At 45.2% G+C, this 16,409-nt stretch overlaps 1 protein-coding gene across 1 annotated transcript in view; it reads left to right on the plus strand.

Moving 5' to 3' along the window:
- Nucleotides 1-16,409, plus strand: part of LOC138566660 (inositol-tetrakisphosphate 1-kinase-like) — a 273,353-nt gene that overhangs the window by 237,010 nt on the left and 19,934 nt on the right. Inside the window, exon 6 of the mRNA XM_069644218.1 lies at nucleotides 13,179-13,219. Within this exon, the coding sequence (XP_069500319.1) occupies nucleotides 13,179-13,219 (41 nt within the window). The remainder of the gene's footprint in view (nucleotides 1-13,178; nucleotides 13,220-16,409) is intronic.

Genomic DNA, 16,409 nt, shown 5'->3' on the forward strand with positions numbered 1-16,409 from the left:
AGGGGTGAAAGGTTGTGTGCCATCACTTCCAAGGATGATACTTGAGGGTGGGGTCAAATGACAGCACTTCCTGTGATGTCGTCAGAGTTCATGGGTCATGGGATGTCACTTCGCTACCCCTTGCATTTTGGTGATATGACTTCTGTCAAAGGAGATGCCACAGACCATAGCCACTTCCCACTACGCATTCATTGATGTGTCTGCAGCCATCCAGCGTTAATTGCACTTTAATGTGCTTAAATGCAAAGCAGCCAGAAAAGACAAACTGGCGCCGAGCTTTTCTGAGGACAGAAATGTGTCTCCAAGCGCTGGAAATTGCAAATCACATTGGCTCCAGTCTAGTATAGCAGCCCAGACATGGGTTTTTGGTTTTCCCAGATCCACGTAGACACTGTTTTCCATCTTCTTATTCCTGGGAAATCCGGCTAATTTCTTGCACTAGTCTCATCAGAACGCACTGAACAAGTTTCTATTGTCACTTAAACTTAAACAAGAGGTATCACTATTGTACAGCAGTGGTTATTTTATCGACCTCAAGTGAATAAAAGGCAGAGCCCGCCCTGTGGAAGCATAAGAGTACAATGCCAACACTTCACAAATGTTTAGAGCATTCCTGACCTATGGTCTGTTTGCATTCCACTACCTGTATGTACTGTCACAGACAAGGAATGGTGGTTCTCCAGTGTGGAATTTGCTGCTTGTGACCTCAGTCGATACAAGGTGAACACTCCCAATTGGCAGCTATGCATTTCGGAAGCAGGTTGGAAGCTTTTGAGTACACTCCTTCCTCCACGTTGAGATATTTTGGGGTAAAGGACACTGTGGGCCTCTTTAGGAGGATGGCAGTGTGGTAAAACAGTGGTGGTAATGTAATTGCTGTCACATTTACCACCCTGCATGTTAAGGTTTGGATGGCAATTGGATATACCACCAGCACTTCGCTCTAGGGTTTTCCTCCACTTTACCTTGAAAGAAATTGAGGAAATGTCACTGGCTGAATTACCACCTGCAGTAATTCCACTGAACCCCAATATAGTTGTAAATGACTCCATAATGGCGAGTAACACCACCCTGTAATCCTCTGAAAAAACACCATAGTTTTAACAAGGTCGTTCACAATTTATGTCACCAATGCCAAGCGCCTTTTCAGTGCCAGCAGCATATAGAAGAGCTATACATTTTGTTTATTCCATTTTTTTAAAGAATGTATATTTGTCAACGTTAGAAGCCCATCTCTAGGGTGGGATCCATTTGCTGATATATGGGAGACTGTTTCACTCAGAAAGAGGTGGTGAGATATCTGTATGGGATATCCATGTACGGCCCTAAAAAGCCCCAGCTGCACCAGGGGCCAGATCATCAGAAAATCGCGGATCACAAAAAGTATTGGCGCATACACAAATGCAAGAGTGCTAGTGCCAGTGTAATTTTCACTAGTGCTAATGCAATAGTGCATGCAAAATAGTTGTTTCAGGAAAGTCAGGAAATGAAGTCAAAGACTTCAAAGGAAAGTACAATTCTAATGAGATTGCTAACCACGAATTCTAGTGCCAATATATTCCACAGAAATGTAATACCACATTCAATATAAAATCAGATCGTTCTAAAATAAGGTAAAATACTGCAAATCTGCAAATTTAAAAGCCAATAATAACAGACCGCTTCAATTATATCTACATAGACACCTATGGGAATTTGTGGCTAGTTGGTAAAACCTAGCTGGTGGAATTTGTGGATGGTAACCCATGGGAAACAGATTATTAGGTAGGCAAGTATTGGTATGCAGTGATTTTATCGAGAAAAAAACAAAGAAGGAATTTTTAAAGAATCCAAAACAAAAAATAACGAATTTTTATAAAGTGTACAAAAGTAGTGGGCAATGGGAAAAGTATGAAAAAAGGGGGATGGGGTGAACCTCCCCAACAACAACAAAAGTAAAATCTGTTATTTTTTCCGATGTTTTAGGGTTCTTTAAAAATTAATTATTCGTTTTTTGCCTCGATAAAATCACATGGAACCACAGGTGATTGGTTGGATAGTGATTGGAGGTGTCCGTACAATGTTTTTAAGAATAGTTCTGTCCACCAGAGGCCATTATTTGCATGCCTGCTAACTGCTTGGAGCAGAGTACAGAGTGTTATGGTTACATGATTGTGTGAATATTTTGCCGGCGTGAGTGGTAAGGTTTATTTCCCTTGGAATTCATTGTTGACTGGTCTATTTTAGTCATTTGGATCCTTGTGTTAAGTATAGTTATGTTGGGACGCCTCTCGCACTCATAGCTGTTGGCTTGTGTCTGTCTACAGCTTGTTTTCCGTTGTAGTTGCGGAGTCGTTTTCTACATGTTGTGCAAGGAGTGCAGAAATGGTTGTTGTCCTCCTGCACCGGTTCGCCTCTGTTCTTCATGATCTGGCCTGTAGTGGAGAGGACCGGGCTCAGTTTAGTTTTCTTAAACTGAAAGTTTGGTCAGCTAGAATGTGTGGTTCATGACCATGGCTGGCTATAGGACTGAGCTCTGCTTGGAAAGATTCTTCTTCTATGCTGTTCTTTCCCAATCGTCCTATGTTTCGGTGGCACGGTATGGATGTTTCAGGTGGGGATCATTGAGAGTTGCCAAATAAACCTCCTGGTGTGTATAGAGTGGATTCTTATCCCGTGTAAGGAATATCGTGTGCTGAGGTGGTTTGGTTGGAGAGAAAGCATTCACATGCAGTTGTTGGGATGTAGTTGGTGTGCACTTTTAGTGTGGCTTTGTTGGATGCTTGACTACGTGGCCAGTAGTTTGGCATAGAGCTATGAAGTTAGTGTTCCATCTGGAACATCCTTTGCGATTCTTAGGTGGTGTGCTACATCTCACTTGTATGACTGAGTTTTTCTCAGTTTTCTCCCATCTATCTGTTTTTTCTTCTGGTGCAATGGGAGCAGGTGTGTGCGTGTGCTGTTCAGGGATGTCATTTCACCAAAATGCCAGGGGTAGCGGAAGTGGCATCACACGACCCTTGACCCCCTGATGACATCAACGGAAGTGATGTCATTTGACCCCACCCCGAAGTGATATCGCGGGAAGCGATGGAACACGACCTTTCACCCTTTGACAAAACAGGAAGAAGCATCACATAGCATTGTACACTACGAAAAATATGGTTACGATGCACTATAATGTGATGTACATTTCATACAAGAATAGATCGCCATATGCATCGTTAAGATCAGTGTGTATAGGCCCATATTACCAAATTACTGCGAATGCAAGCAGACGTCCATGACCAAATGATAATGATGTGTTATTAGATAGCACTTACGCTTAAGCGCTTTATATAGAAAAAATATTCACCAAATATCACCCAATCTGTGTTGGTACTCATTTATCGTCCTCAGAAGTATGAAAGGCTGAGTTGGGGCATTTAAGAACAGACTAAATCAGTGACTCACCCCCTGATGTGTGCCTGAAAGAAACCTTTAATGAGTCTAGCAATTATTGCATAGAATTCCAGAAAGACACATTATTTGGTATCCCTGTTCTTTCTCATTTAGGGTCAGTGCTGAAAGTGTTAGACTTGTGGCACTCCTGTTCTTTTTCTTCTTTTTTTTCAATGGGCCTGAACAAGAAAGCCTACCACTCCAGAAGTAAAGAGCCACATGGTGCTGGCCACAGGCCAGGAGTTTGCATTACAAAAAAAAGAACGTTTTTTTTCTTTTTTTTTTAGAGGTCGCAAGGGAGACCACAGAGGTCGCAAGGGAGACCTCAGAGGTCTCAGTTGCGACCTCTGGTGACCCCTAAATGACGTCCCTGGTGCTGTTGCTTGTGTATACTTGTTGGTGAATGGTCTTTCCTCGAGGTTTGTGTATCTCAGTGGTTAAGTGTACTGTACTTTGGTGGTTTTCAACTTCTGCAGCGGTCGATTTGGTTTGTTGTCCATTGCTGTCACTGCAGTAGGGCTCGTGGTCAGGGTAGTTAGTTTGGTTATGTGCTTCAGAGTGGCAGGCTCGAGGCCGTGGGTTGGCAGACCAGGTAAACGGTGTTCTGTACTATTGTTAGGGTTGAGTCTCTTGTGTTAGTAGCTCAATGCTGTGGCGGGTATTGTAGCCTAATGTTGAGGAGAGTAGTGCTTGGGCGTGGTAGGCCTAAGGTCAGAGAGTGGCAGGATCGGACGGAGGTGCTCTGTTTCCTTGAGTTGGGGTAGAAAGTTGGTTTGTAATGCGGGCATGCTGGTGCAGTCTGATTTTGTGTCATTAAATCTTCTTTGATACCTGCTTCAGGTTTATTTATTTATTTATAGCATTTATGAAACGCCCAGACCTCGGGGTATCACATTTATTTGTTGTTCGTTGAAAAGAGGGCAATGTGTTATACCCTCTTTCTTTGTATGCGTGAGTGAATGCGGTCACTGAGAGAATGTTGAGTGTATGGCTAGAATGTATACATGTGGAGCTGGTTCCACTGGCTCCACTCCTGGCAGTTGGAGAATGTAACCTTGGGTGGGGGGTGTCAGTGGCTACCCCCTGGGGCGCTGACACTTATCTAATCTCCTACCTTGTTACATCTTAATACAAGGAACATGTACCAACCTACATGATGTCTAAAAGATCCATCATTGCAACACCTTTGGCATCATGTCTGGGGCCTAATCTCATACTTCAGACTTGACTTTCTTCATTCCTTTTTTAACATCATGCTACTATCTGTATTAGACCTTCTTTCATCATTGCAGTTATGGCGCTCCAGAATGAACGAGACTCATTACACCCAACTGTTCTACCTGGAGCTAGACATTCCCACTCGCTTTAAGATGGGAGGGGCCTGCCCTGCCACACTGGGCCTCATTAGGACCCAGGCGGATTTCGCGGTGCTAAATGCACCGCGAAGCATGGCGGAAAGCCGCCGATAGCGCCATGGGGGTTGGCGGATTTACCGCCCCATTCCGACCTTGGCGGGGCGGTAAATCCCCAATCCCCATTCTGCCCTTCCCCATTTTTGCCCCATAGGGTATAATGGGAGTGGGGAAGGAGTTAATTACGCCACCGTAAAATACGGTGGCGTAATTAACAACGAGGTCCCGTAGCGCCATGGTTTTCTCCGCCTGGTAAAACCAGGCGGAAAAGGCCGCCATGGCGCTACGGGAACTCGTAGTATGGCGGAGAGGTACGCCATGCACTACGCTGGCGTAAAACCCTCTCCGCCAGGGTCCTAATGAGGCCCACTGTGTGATGAGCACACAGTGCATACTTCCTTCCACCATTCTGTAGTTCCAATTCACAACCCATTCAGCTTGGGATTGTGCCAAATTCTGGTATATTGTTCAAGAGCGCACTTGCTTACGAAGCCCTAAATCTTTTCATAGTGAATGGGACCACATTGTCTCCTACAAGTTACTTTAGGAATTACCCATGCACTTGCGTGATCCCAATGTCACTAGGCCTAGTAAGATCGTTGTCTTTGTCCTCCCTTTATTTCCCCTCCCATGCCTCATCGCGCCTTGAAACACTTGTGTATAGGCGCGTTATAAAAGTTATATCATATCATAACTCTCTGAGCTTAGACTGTCTCCAAAAAATTTACAATATGTCTAGTAAGGACCTCCACTACATACTCCACCACAATAGGCGACCCAAAGCAACACTTACTTAAAACCACCCCCTGCCATGAAATCCCCAAAGCAACCTTTTTCTATTTCATATCAGGATCTTTCATCGAATGCATGAGAGAAGAACTGGTGTGTGCAGTGTGTTGCTCCCAGAGCACTCAACACACTTTCTCTGTTGTCCACAGCTCATTGCCCATATTGGGATTCCTAAATGACAGTCAGACTCAATCTTTGAACATTGTCTCAATGACTTCATGTACAAATTGTATTAAATGCTTGAGGGTGTGGCTTGGAGGATCTATATGAACCCATTGTCTGACACTGAATGGGTGCAAAACCAATGGCCTCCACACAATCCATCCCCTGCACTTCTCTCACCTGCCTTTAGGCAAGCGTCTGTGGTACGCTGGTTTTCATCACAGTCAGGCACTGCCCCCCTCTATTCAACACCCAACGGTGCTCCTCAGACCCTAGCTACCAGATCTCCCACCCCTCTTCTTTTTGTTCAGCTTGGCCTCCCTTACTGCTGACCGCTTCTACCAGTTTACCAGATGAATAATCTAGCCCCACACCCACAGTTCCATCCCCTGCTCGCTCCCCTAAAGGATTATACTAAGTACCAGCCCCTAAACACATGACTATGGCAGGCAAAGCTTGAAATAGGCATCTGGGTTGTTTCCTGCAACTAGATACTGTTCAAAGTGTTCTTTTTGGAGTAGATGTCTGTCTAATAGTCACATTTCTCTCTCCCGGGCCTCAATGAATGTATGGCTACAGGTGGAATATTTGGTGGAGCCCGCTAGCCAAATTGGAATACACAATATAATTGTGAGAATGACATTCTCTTTCATTTTTTCATGATTGAACTTCATTTAAATAATTTGATGTCAAGTTTTTTTAAGCATTTTTAGGACTCTTTATGTGATGCTAATGCTCTTGTGCGGGATTTTTAGATTGTATTAATTGACTGATGCTTGTGTGGGATTTTTAGATTGTGTTAATTGACTGATGCTGTTTGTTATTTACCATTGACTATTAATTCATGCGTTTGTATGTTACAGTCTGAAAAGTTGTGCATGCAAATAATACACGCTACAATACAGAATCATCTGAATTGCATGTCCCAACCCATCCTCATAAGAATGTTCTAGAATATTCTGAACCCCGGCGACATGCGCACACTCATGTTCTGTTTAGGAAATAACTCCCTTGCTGCTGTGTCCCTAGCTAAGGACGCCTCCATCTGCCAGGCGCACTCACATCCACTGCTTACATACCTTAGCTCCCTACATTAAAATTCTGCAATGCATGGAAACTCATGTCATTCCTGACTTTGTAGCCCCACTGACGTGCCTGTCAGTTTTAGGGAGTCACTCACGTCTCGTGTTGTCTTTCCAGACAATATGCTTCCAATTTGTAGTATTATTTATTCAAACTCGGGGATGGCTTCAATTGGTCGTCATTTTGCAACCCTATGACCGTCAAGCTTGCCAAATCCACTGACTAAATAAGGTGTGCCCCAAATAGCTGCCAATGTCGTCTTTTTGGGGATTTAGAGCTTTCATGGGTCAACCCCATCACCCCCTTCCTTTTTTACTCGGCACAACCTTATGCAAGCTTCTATCATGATCCTCTGACTCAGCGCTAAGATGCTGTGAAAGATAATATGGGCCTGAAGGCAGCACACACCCGTGGTCTTCAATCTTTTTTGGCCTAGGCCACACTGAGCAAAATGTGGGCAGGCCGGCCCCACCCAAAAATGCCAACTAGACAGTCAATGGTTATTAACTATCGCGTACGGTCACAGCACCCTACTCCTAGTACAGTGCCTGAGATCCCCCACCTGCTCCCATCACAGTCTCTAGGCTCCCTCATCCCACTTCTAACCCAGTCCCTGGGCTCTCCCCCAACCCACCACAGACCGTGGGCTCTCCCCATGCTGCTCCCACCAATGTCCCTGGGCTCTCCTCATCCTGCTCCCATCACTATGCCATGGCTCCCCCCATCCTGCTCCCACCACAGTGCCTGGGCTCGCCCCGCTGCCAACACAGTCCCAGGGCCAGTGGCAGCTGGTGAATTTTTTAAGTGTAGGGGCATAATTATTTCTCACAGATATGCCCCAGCAACCAAGTGTACCGAGGGAGCCCAGGCCAATCAAGGTGCCATTCTTGCATTTTAGAGTATACTTTTAAAATACATTGGGTAAAAATCCAAACAGTTTGCAATTGGTGCTGGGGGGCTTCAGGGGCAGGTATGGAATTTTTTACTGGACATCTATAATAGAGGTCCAGTAAAAAGATATCATTCCTGTCCCCTGGGCCTCACAGCGCTTAACACACGCACACAATCAAGCCATTATATGTGTATGCAAGGCGCTGGTGGGCCCAGGGGAAAAATATGGTATTATTTAACTAGACTTGTATGAATGATGTCCAGTAAAATAATACCATCCCTTTCCCGTGGGCTCCACAGCGCCTCGGAAGGAGAGCTGATTTAGGCATTTAAAAATGCCTTTGTTGTGCAACCCCTCGTCCCCCACTCACCAAAATCAGCTCCACGGACCAACGTAAACACACACACATTCACACAGCAAGCACTCTATCATTCACACCCATTATCGTACACTCGTTACACAAGCATACACGCATCCATACTCATAAATAAATAAAAAATAAATTAACATAAACTTACCTTGTGCTCTGGTCCTGAAGTTTCCTCCACAGCGCTCCAGCTCCTCCGTCATGAACAGGAACCGGGAAGCAAAAGCTTCCTGGTTCCTACACAGTCTCGGAAGGATAGCTCAGGGGCAACGCACTACCTTGGAAGCAAGATGATGCGGAGCACTACAGGTTCGATCCCCAGGTCTGCGCTTAGAAACCTTTGGGTAATAAGCACGTTATAAATGACTTGTTGGCACTTGTCCAATTTAATACGCAAGGCAAGACAGGGTCCCTACCACATTCCTATAATTGGAAAACCTTTTAGTCTTTCATTTAATTATTAAACCCTTTATTTTACCAAAATGGGAAGTTATTCATATTTCATTTTCATGTAAAAAACATCATGTGACATTTCATACATACAGTATCAAAAACACATAAACATAAAAATGAAGAATACATGTTATGAATGGACCACACCATAGTTGCGTGGTACCCATCATAGTAGCCCCTCCTCCAAACAAAACCACAGTAGACCAGCCAACAATATTGTCTATTATTACAATCTTGTAACCGTGTACAAAAAACAAACAACTCATGCTCAATCTGCAAGTTCAAAAATTCAAACTGGGCTGCATATTAATGTAGTCCCAACACATCTTGGTATCTCATTTGTCGTGTTGTTTGGGAACATCAAGATTGTGCACTAAATTCACATAAATCCAAAGGTATATTATTTCATGGCTGCAGATCTTTCTCTTGTGTGCCAACTCGAGTTTCGGTTATATGGACATATTCATTTTCTTGGTGCAGCCTTCTTCAGGGCATATCATATTTCATTGGAGATGTTTAAAAAGGATCTATGTAATCACTGCACCGCCAAAAATGTCGACTACGAAAATGCTGACTTCCTTTACTGCGAGGCACAGTGATCACATAGATCACTTGTTCCCCGCATGCCCCTGCCTTCTCCACCCTACCTACTTACCTTTTCGACTCTCTGACGTGGGTCGGAACTATCACTGCTGGGATCTTTTTTCTTTTTTTTACCTTTTAACTTTTTTCTTTATTGTCCCCACTATCCATGTAATGGAAGCGGTGCACACCCCCCCCCCCTCAAACCTTGAGCCCATTACACCAAACAGGGAGAGCGGGGGACACACCTGCAACACCCGCTCTCCTTATTCAGTGTAATGGGAGTCTGAATTTTTGTATGCCGCAAAGGCGCAGTGTTGAATACGTCAACATTTTTTAGTCAACATTTTGATTTGATTCCTTTAAAAACATATCCACAGAAATATCTTATCATTTTGGTGCCCGAGACAATTTAAGCCAGTAGTATTTACATATGATATGATAGTTATGATATGATATGATCGTTTATTTATATAGCGCCTATACACAATGTGTTTCAAAGCGCTTCATGGCAAGGGAGGGAACAAGGGAAAATACAAAACATTCTTACAGGCCATGAACAACAAGAATGTGAAATTAACTATCGTACTCGGTCTAGCGACATTTCAGATAGTGCAAGTGCTAAGACACAGACAGGAAGGAAATGGGAACAGACCGGCGACTACCGTACTAGCCCGGACGACATTTCTGGTAGAGCTGGATAATTACACAAGGTGAGGGAGAGGGGAGGAGAGAGGAGGGAGAAGAACAAAACAAGCGACTATCGTACTAGGCCTGACGACATTTCTGGTAGAGCTGGATAATTACACGAGGTGAGGGACAGGGGAGGAGAGAGGAGGGAGAAGAACAAAACAAGCGACTATCGTACTAGGCCTGATGACATTTCCGGTAGAGCTGGATAATTACACGAGGTGAGGGAGAGGGAAGGAGAGAGGAGGGAGAAGAACAAAACAAGCGACTATCGTACTAGGCCTGACGACATTTCAGATAGTGCTGGTGGGGGGATAACAAGTAAGGGGAGAGACATACATTTGTTACTATCATACTAGGTCCAGGGACAATTCTGAAAGAGTAAGTGCACACAAAAAAGTAGTGGAAGGAGAGAGAGAGAAAGGGAAGAGAGAGAGGAGGAGATAATAGAATAAAAACAGTGAAAAGAGCAGAGAAGCAGAGGGGAGGGTGAAAAAACGTTCAAACTGCATTGTTCAGCCAGTGAGTCTGCATCACTGTTCTCATCTGAGGCTGTTCCTTGTATGGGTATTGTGGAAGAAGTCCAAGCCTTTTTATCCCTTGAATGGCCCTCAAGGCACCAAATCATTGAGTAGCTCCTCCCACATTTCTCCCACTCTTTTCTGAGCTTTCTTAATGAAGATTTTGAAAGATGGTTTTCTGTCTTGGAGATATTGCAAGAATTGCTCACCTAACATGGAAGCACTTACTTGAAGCTGCATTTCTGTGAGGTTCCAATACATCTGAAGTTCAAAACTGCAATGTTCAGCTAGTGGGTCTGCATCACTTTTCTCATGTGAGGCTGTTCCTGGTATGTAGTCAGGACAGAACCAGGTAACCGACCCACCAGCCTTCCGAGCCAGCCCAATCTTCTCAAAGGTGAACGTATTCCCGATGACTCTGTCCATAGCCCCCTTTATGTAATCGTGCAATACTCCATCTAATGGATCATGAGGTTCATTTGTATTGCCTCGAACTGTCCAAAATCTCTGTTGTTAGTAGTGCTGTAGTCACATGCTGCCCCCTTTCCAGCAGGCACTGCTTCTGCTTATGCCCTGCAAATAGTTTCTCTAGCTCATGCATACCCTGGTTCAGCATTCCGCCTAGCTGCATGGTGATCTGTGCTGTGCTCCTTCTGTGGGCCTTTTGCAAATGATGCTTTGCACTTGTGCCTGATGCACCTTCACTTGCCACCCATCCCTTCCACCTTCTAGCTAGAGATATTTTTCTCGTAGACATCTCATAAAGAGCCAGTACTGAAATACTACTGGTTGCTTCCATTACCACCATATTCATAATGAGGGTGCTGATCTCTTCACCCTATTGGCCGTGTTCTTCTGAGCATTCCATAATTTGCAGGTGATAAAAGGCGGTGCTGCATTTTCTGCCCTGTCTCCAGCCCTTTCAGAGCTCCGTATGATCTTGGCTTCAATAAATGTGCCAAGTTGGTCCTCCTCCACCAATAGGTTTTTGGTCATTGTTGTCTATTTGTTAGTAGTCTTTTTCCACCTGTGTATGTTTTGCTTTTACACCTTAAGTGAGTGGTTCGCTTTCTTTTCAGAATTGTATCTGATATGTCATCTCATCGAAATGCAGCAAGTCTCTGCCCTTCCACAGTGCATGCCTACAGTAAGCATCAGGGGGAGTCAGATCTGATTGTATGTTACAATGTAGCTATGCCTTCTGTAGGAGCTGCACCTTTTTCGAGTTCCTACTTAGTTCCCTACACCTCATGTGGAAGTAGGTTGATGTCGCAGTCAGGGCTAGGATATATTAATTAGGGACTCTCAGAGAGAAACCACTTTTGAATGCTTTACCTGACTTGTTCACACCTTTGTTGACATTTAGTCTTACTCGTTTAAGTGCAAAACAGAATCGAGGGGGCTCTAGTTAGGGGAGCGTGGCCTAAGTATGGGTGGGATACCCCACCCACCTGTACTTAGGCCACGCCCTTTAACTAGAGCCCCCACCCCGCCTATGGTGGATTGAGGGTGTGGCAATTGCTTCGCTGGGGTCCATGGTGTCATACCTTTTAGTGCACCCAGCCTCTCCTTTTATATTCCTAAATCACAGACTCTGGGCCCCACTGGCAGACTGCCTGTGTGGGAGTCGGAGCATGTAATTAAGAAACAAAGGAGATGCCGCACACACCAAAGGTATGCTAGCAGAATGTCCCAGCTGTCCTCCTGTTTCTTAGTGAGAGGAGATAACCACCAGCAGGCAGCCCTTTCGCCCTACACCTCCCCCACAGGCAGCCCTTTAGCCATGTGACTCACTGAACCTTGAATGAAAGTTAGCTCCTCTCATTAAGAAACAGAAGGATATCTGGGGTGCCCAGCTTCTCCTATTGTTTCTTAGTGAGGAACCAACCCCCAGCAAGCAGGCTTTTCACTGATGGTGTTGCATGGCTAACAGGGCTGCCTGATGGGGTCGGCGTACTTGGGGCTAGTTGAGGAGTGGGGGACCACCGGCAGGGCCCCAGCTCGGGAGACCTTTTTGGAGACGGCTAGGGATTCGACCTTGCTAGCCCTGGCCCACTTAAAGCCCTGGTCTTAACCATTCCAAACTATGGTTCAAGAAAGCCCAGGAGGAGATCCTTGCTGCTTTCCATAGGTCACGCTTATTATCCTCACTTCCTGTGGATGAGACGCCATGGAGGTGGGTGGCCTTCGTGATGCCTCTGCAGTGGGATGGGAGGGTAAACATTCTAGGGGCAGGGGCTGCATAGCTCTTTCTCCCAGCTGTTCCATGTTGGCCCCCTCTCTGCTAGATTCAATGAATTCACTGGCTCATGCCTAAGGTACCATGGACTAAATCCACATCCCATTTTGAGGAAGTCACAGAATCTTAGTGCTCTTAGTCCAGGTATCATCGGGGACCCTCATAAGAGGGTCTTCTTCATAGCTGATTTCCGGTTGAGCGCCTGTTTAAGGCATGCCAAAGTTGAACTGGCTTTATTGCCTGCATCTTTGTGCCCCTTCGGTGTATGGTTTATGCGTGACAAGTCAGAGCATGAGGCGGGCAGCTTGGGCATACAGGTGCCATGTGGGCATTGCCAATATGATAGCTGGAGGGTGCAGGTTTGAATCTGGCAAGGCCAAATCAGCCTGCCATCCCTCCGGTCCTTAAATGAGTACCAGCTCCGCGTGGGGAATATTAATTGTGGGCCAAAAATGATATGCACATTGCTTTAACGACACAGCACTTTATAAATAACAATGTCATATGTCAATGTGAATAATTCATCATACTCTGTGATGTAATCCGTCTATGTTTCTGTTCTTTGCAGTTTGTAAAACTCGCGTGGCCCACGGAGCCAACTCCCATGAGGTGAGTGTGCCCAACTGCCCACAGGAGTGCTAAGCAGTGGCTTCGCTAGGGGGGGCTTGGGGAAGCCGGGCCCCCCTGTCAAACCTTGTGCCCCCCCCTTGTACCCCCCTACCTAAGACGAGCAGTGACCATGTTCTCCCCCTACTTTTGTCTCTGCCCCCCTACTTTTGTCTTTGGCCCCCTCTGTGCCCCTCCTAAATTTGATTCCTGCCACTGGTGCTAAGCTCTGTAAGATTCGAGGCACGCACGCGCCTCCGGTGTGAGGGACCAGGGGGAGGTGCCCGGGGCCACTGCAGATTGTTTAAATGATGTAGGGTTTGCAAGGTTGCACAAGTCATCACCCTGACTGCGTCCTCGAGCACACCTGTAATCACCTTCCTTCTTAATCTGTCAACTGAAATTGAATGATGTTATTTTCAGACTGCCTGCGTGCTGTAGAGGCGAATCCTTACAAACAGGCGTTTCCCGGCCAGGCCTACTGCACTATATGCATGTAGTAAAATAGAACTGTCGTCATCTGTTATTCTTATAGTGTTATCCGCCCCACAGATCAGGGGCGTCAAACCACTTTGCAGCATTTTATAATGTTAAGGTTACAGCACACAGCTATTAAGAAGCACTTTACAAAACGTGTAAAAATACACGTGAACTGATAAAGAACAAAGGGGCATGACGCCAGAGAAAGGACGCTTCTGGGGGGCCGGGGGGGGGGGGGGGTGACAAGGATTCCAGAGCACGAGAACCGTGCAAGGATTAAAGGTAAGGAATGAGGGAGGGGTTGAAAGTATGCGGAACATGGGAGGGCGGAAAGACCAATGAGACAAACGAGGCAGGAGGAATGAAAGAGAGAAGGCGAAGGGACGTACGAATGCAGGCGGGGGCGGAGAGGAGGAAGAGGGTGAAAAGCTCGGTCATTTAGGGGTCATAGGTCACAAGGGACGCTGGGCTTTCAGAAAAGTAATCTACTGGCTCCCTATCACCTACAGGAAGGGAGACACTGACAGATGTGTGGCCCACCTTTACATAAGGGAAAACCCTTTTGTTCAGTATAATGGCTTAGGACTAATATGTTTTACACTGATACGCCCCAACAGTTTCTCATTCCCTTCCATCTAGCTGTTTAGAGAGTCTGCTGTCTGCACATTTCATATGCTGAGATTTAGGTGGTTAGAGGAAGCACACTAGGAGGTGATAGTGAGGAATGTATTCTGGATTTTGTTCAGATTGATGTTATGATATTTTGTATTAAGAAAATGTTTGTCTTTTTGTAGAAATAAACTTTGTACAATGCATACTTGCAGAAATGAAATTAGCCCGACACAATGTGCATAGAATCTAAAGAAAGGCTGTATAAGAAGAAAATGAGAACCTGAAATAGTGAAAGGTCAAAAAAAGACCAATTAATAATCTAATTGGTTTATGATATAGAGTTCCATGAATTGTTATTCATTAACTGTAACAAAGCTAAAGAGACATTTGGGGAAAAAAATGGATGGAGAAACTGTTGGGCATATCAGTGTAGAAAACAAGTGTGGCCAACCGGCCTCCCAGAAACCAACACGGATGTCATGGGAGCGCCGTTTAATGGTTTTGCACACCATACATCTGGTAGTTTTCACCACTGCGACCAGCCCAATGTAATAATAATCACATTAATAGTAATGTGCTCTTGTATGCCGCTACTCTGCCAGTTTTGTTGACCTCACTGCATGTGACTCTGTATGAGAAGAGGGCGGGATGGAGGGGGTTATTAGTGGGATTGCGGGAGAAGCAGGCGTGAGACCTGCGGTGTTCATGGTTGCATCATGCAGGTCTAGGCGTGTGTGGCTGTATGCTTCTGTGGGTTTGGCGTAGTTTGCGTTTGGGTATGTTAACTCAAGGGAGAACCCAAGGACTGCAATTCTAATGGGTCCTTAGAGCGGGAGGGGGATGAGTACTAGGAGCTGGTGGATGCCGTGGCTTACTCCAAAGATTTTTTCCTGAGTTTGTACTTGCAGCCGGTTGGTAGAAACAGTGAGGCCCGTACTCAAGGGGCCCAAAGTGCAGTTCTGTTTGTTTTTGTTGTTGTTTCAACTCACTTGGTGCCAGTACATTTCATCAAATGTATGTAATTCTGTTGTCTTAGTTGAGTAAAATAAGTAGGATCCTTACATATTCTTTAGAGTTTCATTGTTGGTTTATTGTGCTTTCTCATGGTTTCAAGAAAGTGACGCCGACACATGTGTCGACCTTACAACAGGTCCTATCAAGGCTGGATTGGTAGTAAATGTAGCAGCTCTTGGGTATGGGCTGGAGGCCTCATGGGTTATCCATATCGGATGTCTCTTTATCTCTGGTTAAGCGTATCAATAGTCTTAGCTTAATGGATCTGATCAGCTCACGATCGGGTTCCTCGTAACGTTCTGCTCTGCGTTGGAAAGCAGTGTTGCCTGCTAATGGCAGGGAGAGGCTGGGAGAGAGGTAAGATGAGGTGCCTACACCATAGCGTGTAGTATTCCTGTGGTGTTGACAAGGCCCATGATTTCCTTCAGTAGGGGGAGTGTGAGGGTGCAGTAACATGAAAGTGTGAGACTTTTGATGGAGGTTGATTAGTCGGGAGGAAGAGTTGTAGGGGCAGGGTAGTGGAAGTGATGGGGTAGACGCTAATATAAAGGCGGCCGAGTACTGTCGTAGTGTATGGTTGTGGTGAGGTGGGTAGGAGGATTGTTTGAGGTTTTCTGTGGAGGATGTTGGGTTCCTTTTTGGTGTTCATTATGGTAGGCTAGTTGGTTTGAGGATGAGTTGTTCAGTGGGCGGAGCATGAACCAAGCAGGTCTATAAATCAGGGTGGAGTGGGGGGTTATTGAAGGGACAGGTTTAAAGGTGCTTTCTGAAGGTTAGGTGAAGAAAACAACAATTACGCAAGTCCAAACCATATATGTCAAAAATATTCACAAAATTCAAAATTATACATAATCTGCATAGAACAACACATAAGTCATAGGCATATAAAACAAACGTTATATAATAGAAGCAGAATAAAAATTACATACATGTTAAGGATGCAGATAGTGACTTGCCTACAGCACTCACACCTGACCAAACAGAACAAAACCAAATCAAAAAGCATCCAGCTGCAATCAACATACAGAAAAATGACCAGTCACCACACTCTATCACAACGATACAAATCTCAAACACACACCTTTAC

Source organism: Ambystoma mexicanum, chromosome 2p, assembly GCF_040938575.1.
Source record: "Ambystoma mexicanum isolate Mex_15411 chromosome 2p, UKY_AmexF1_1, whole genome shotgun sequence".
NCBI classification, from domain to species: Eukaryota; Metazoa; Chordata; class Amphibia; order Caudata; family Ambystomatidae; genus Ambystoma; species Ambystoma mexicanum.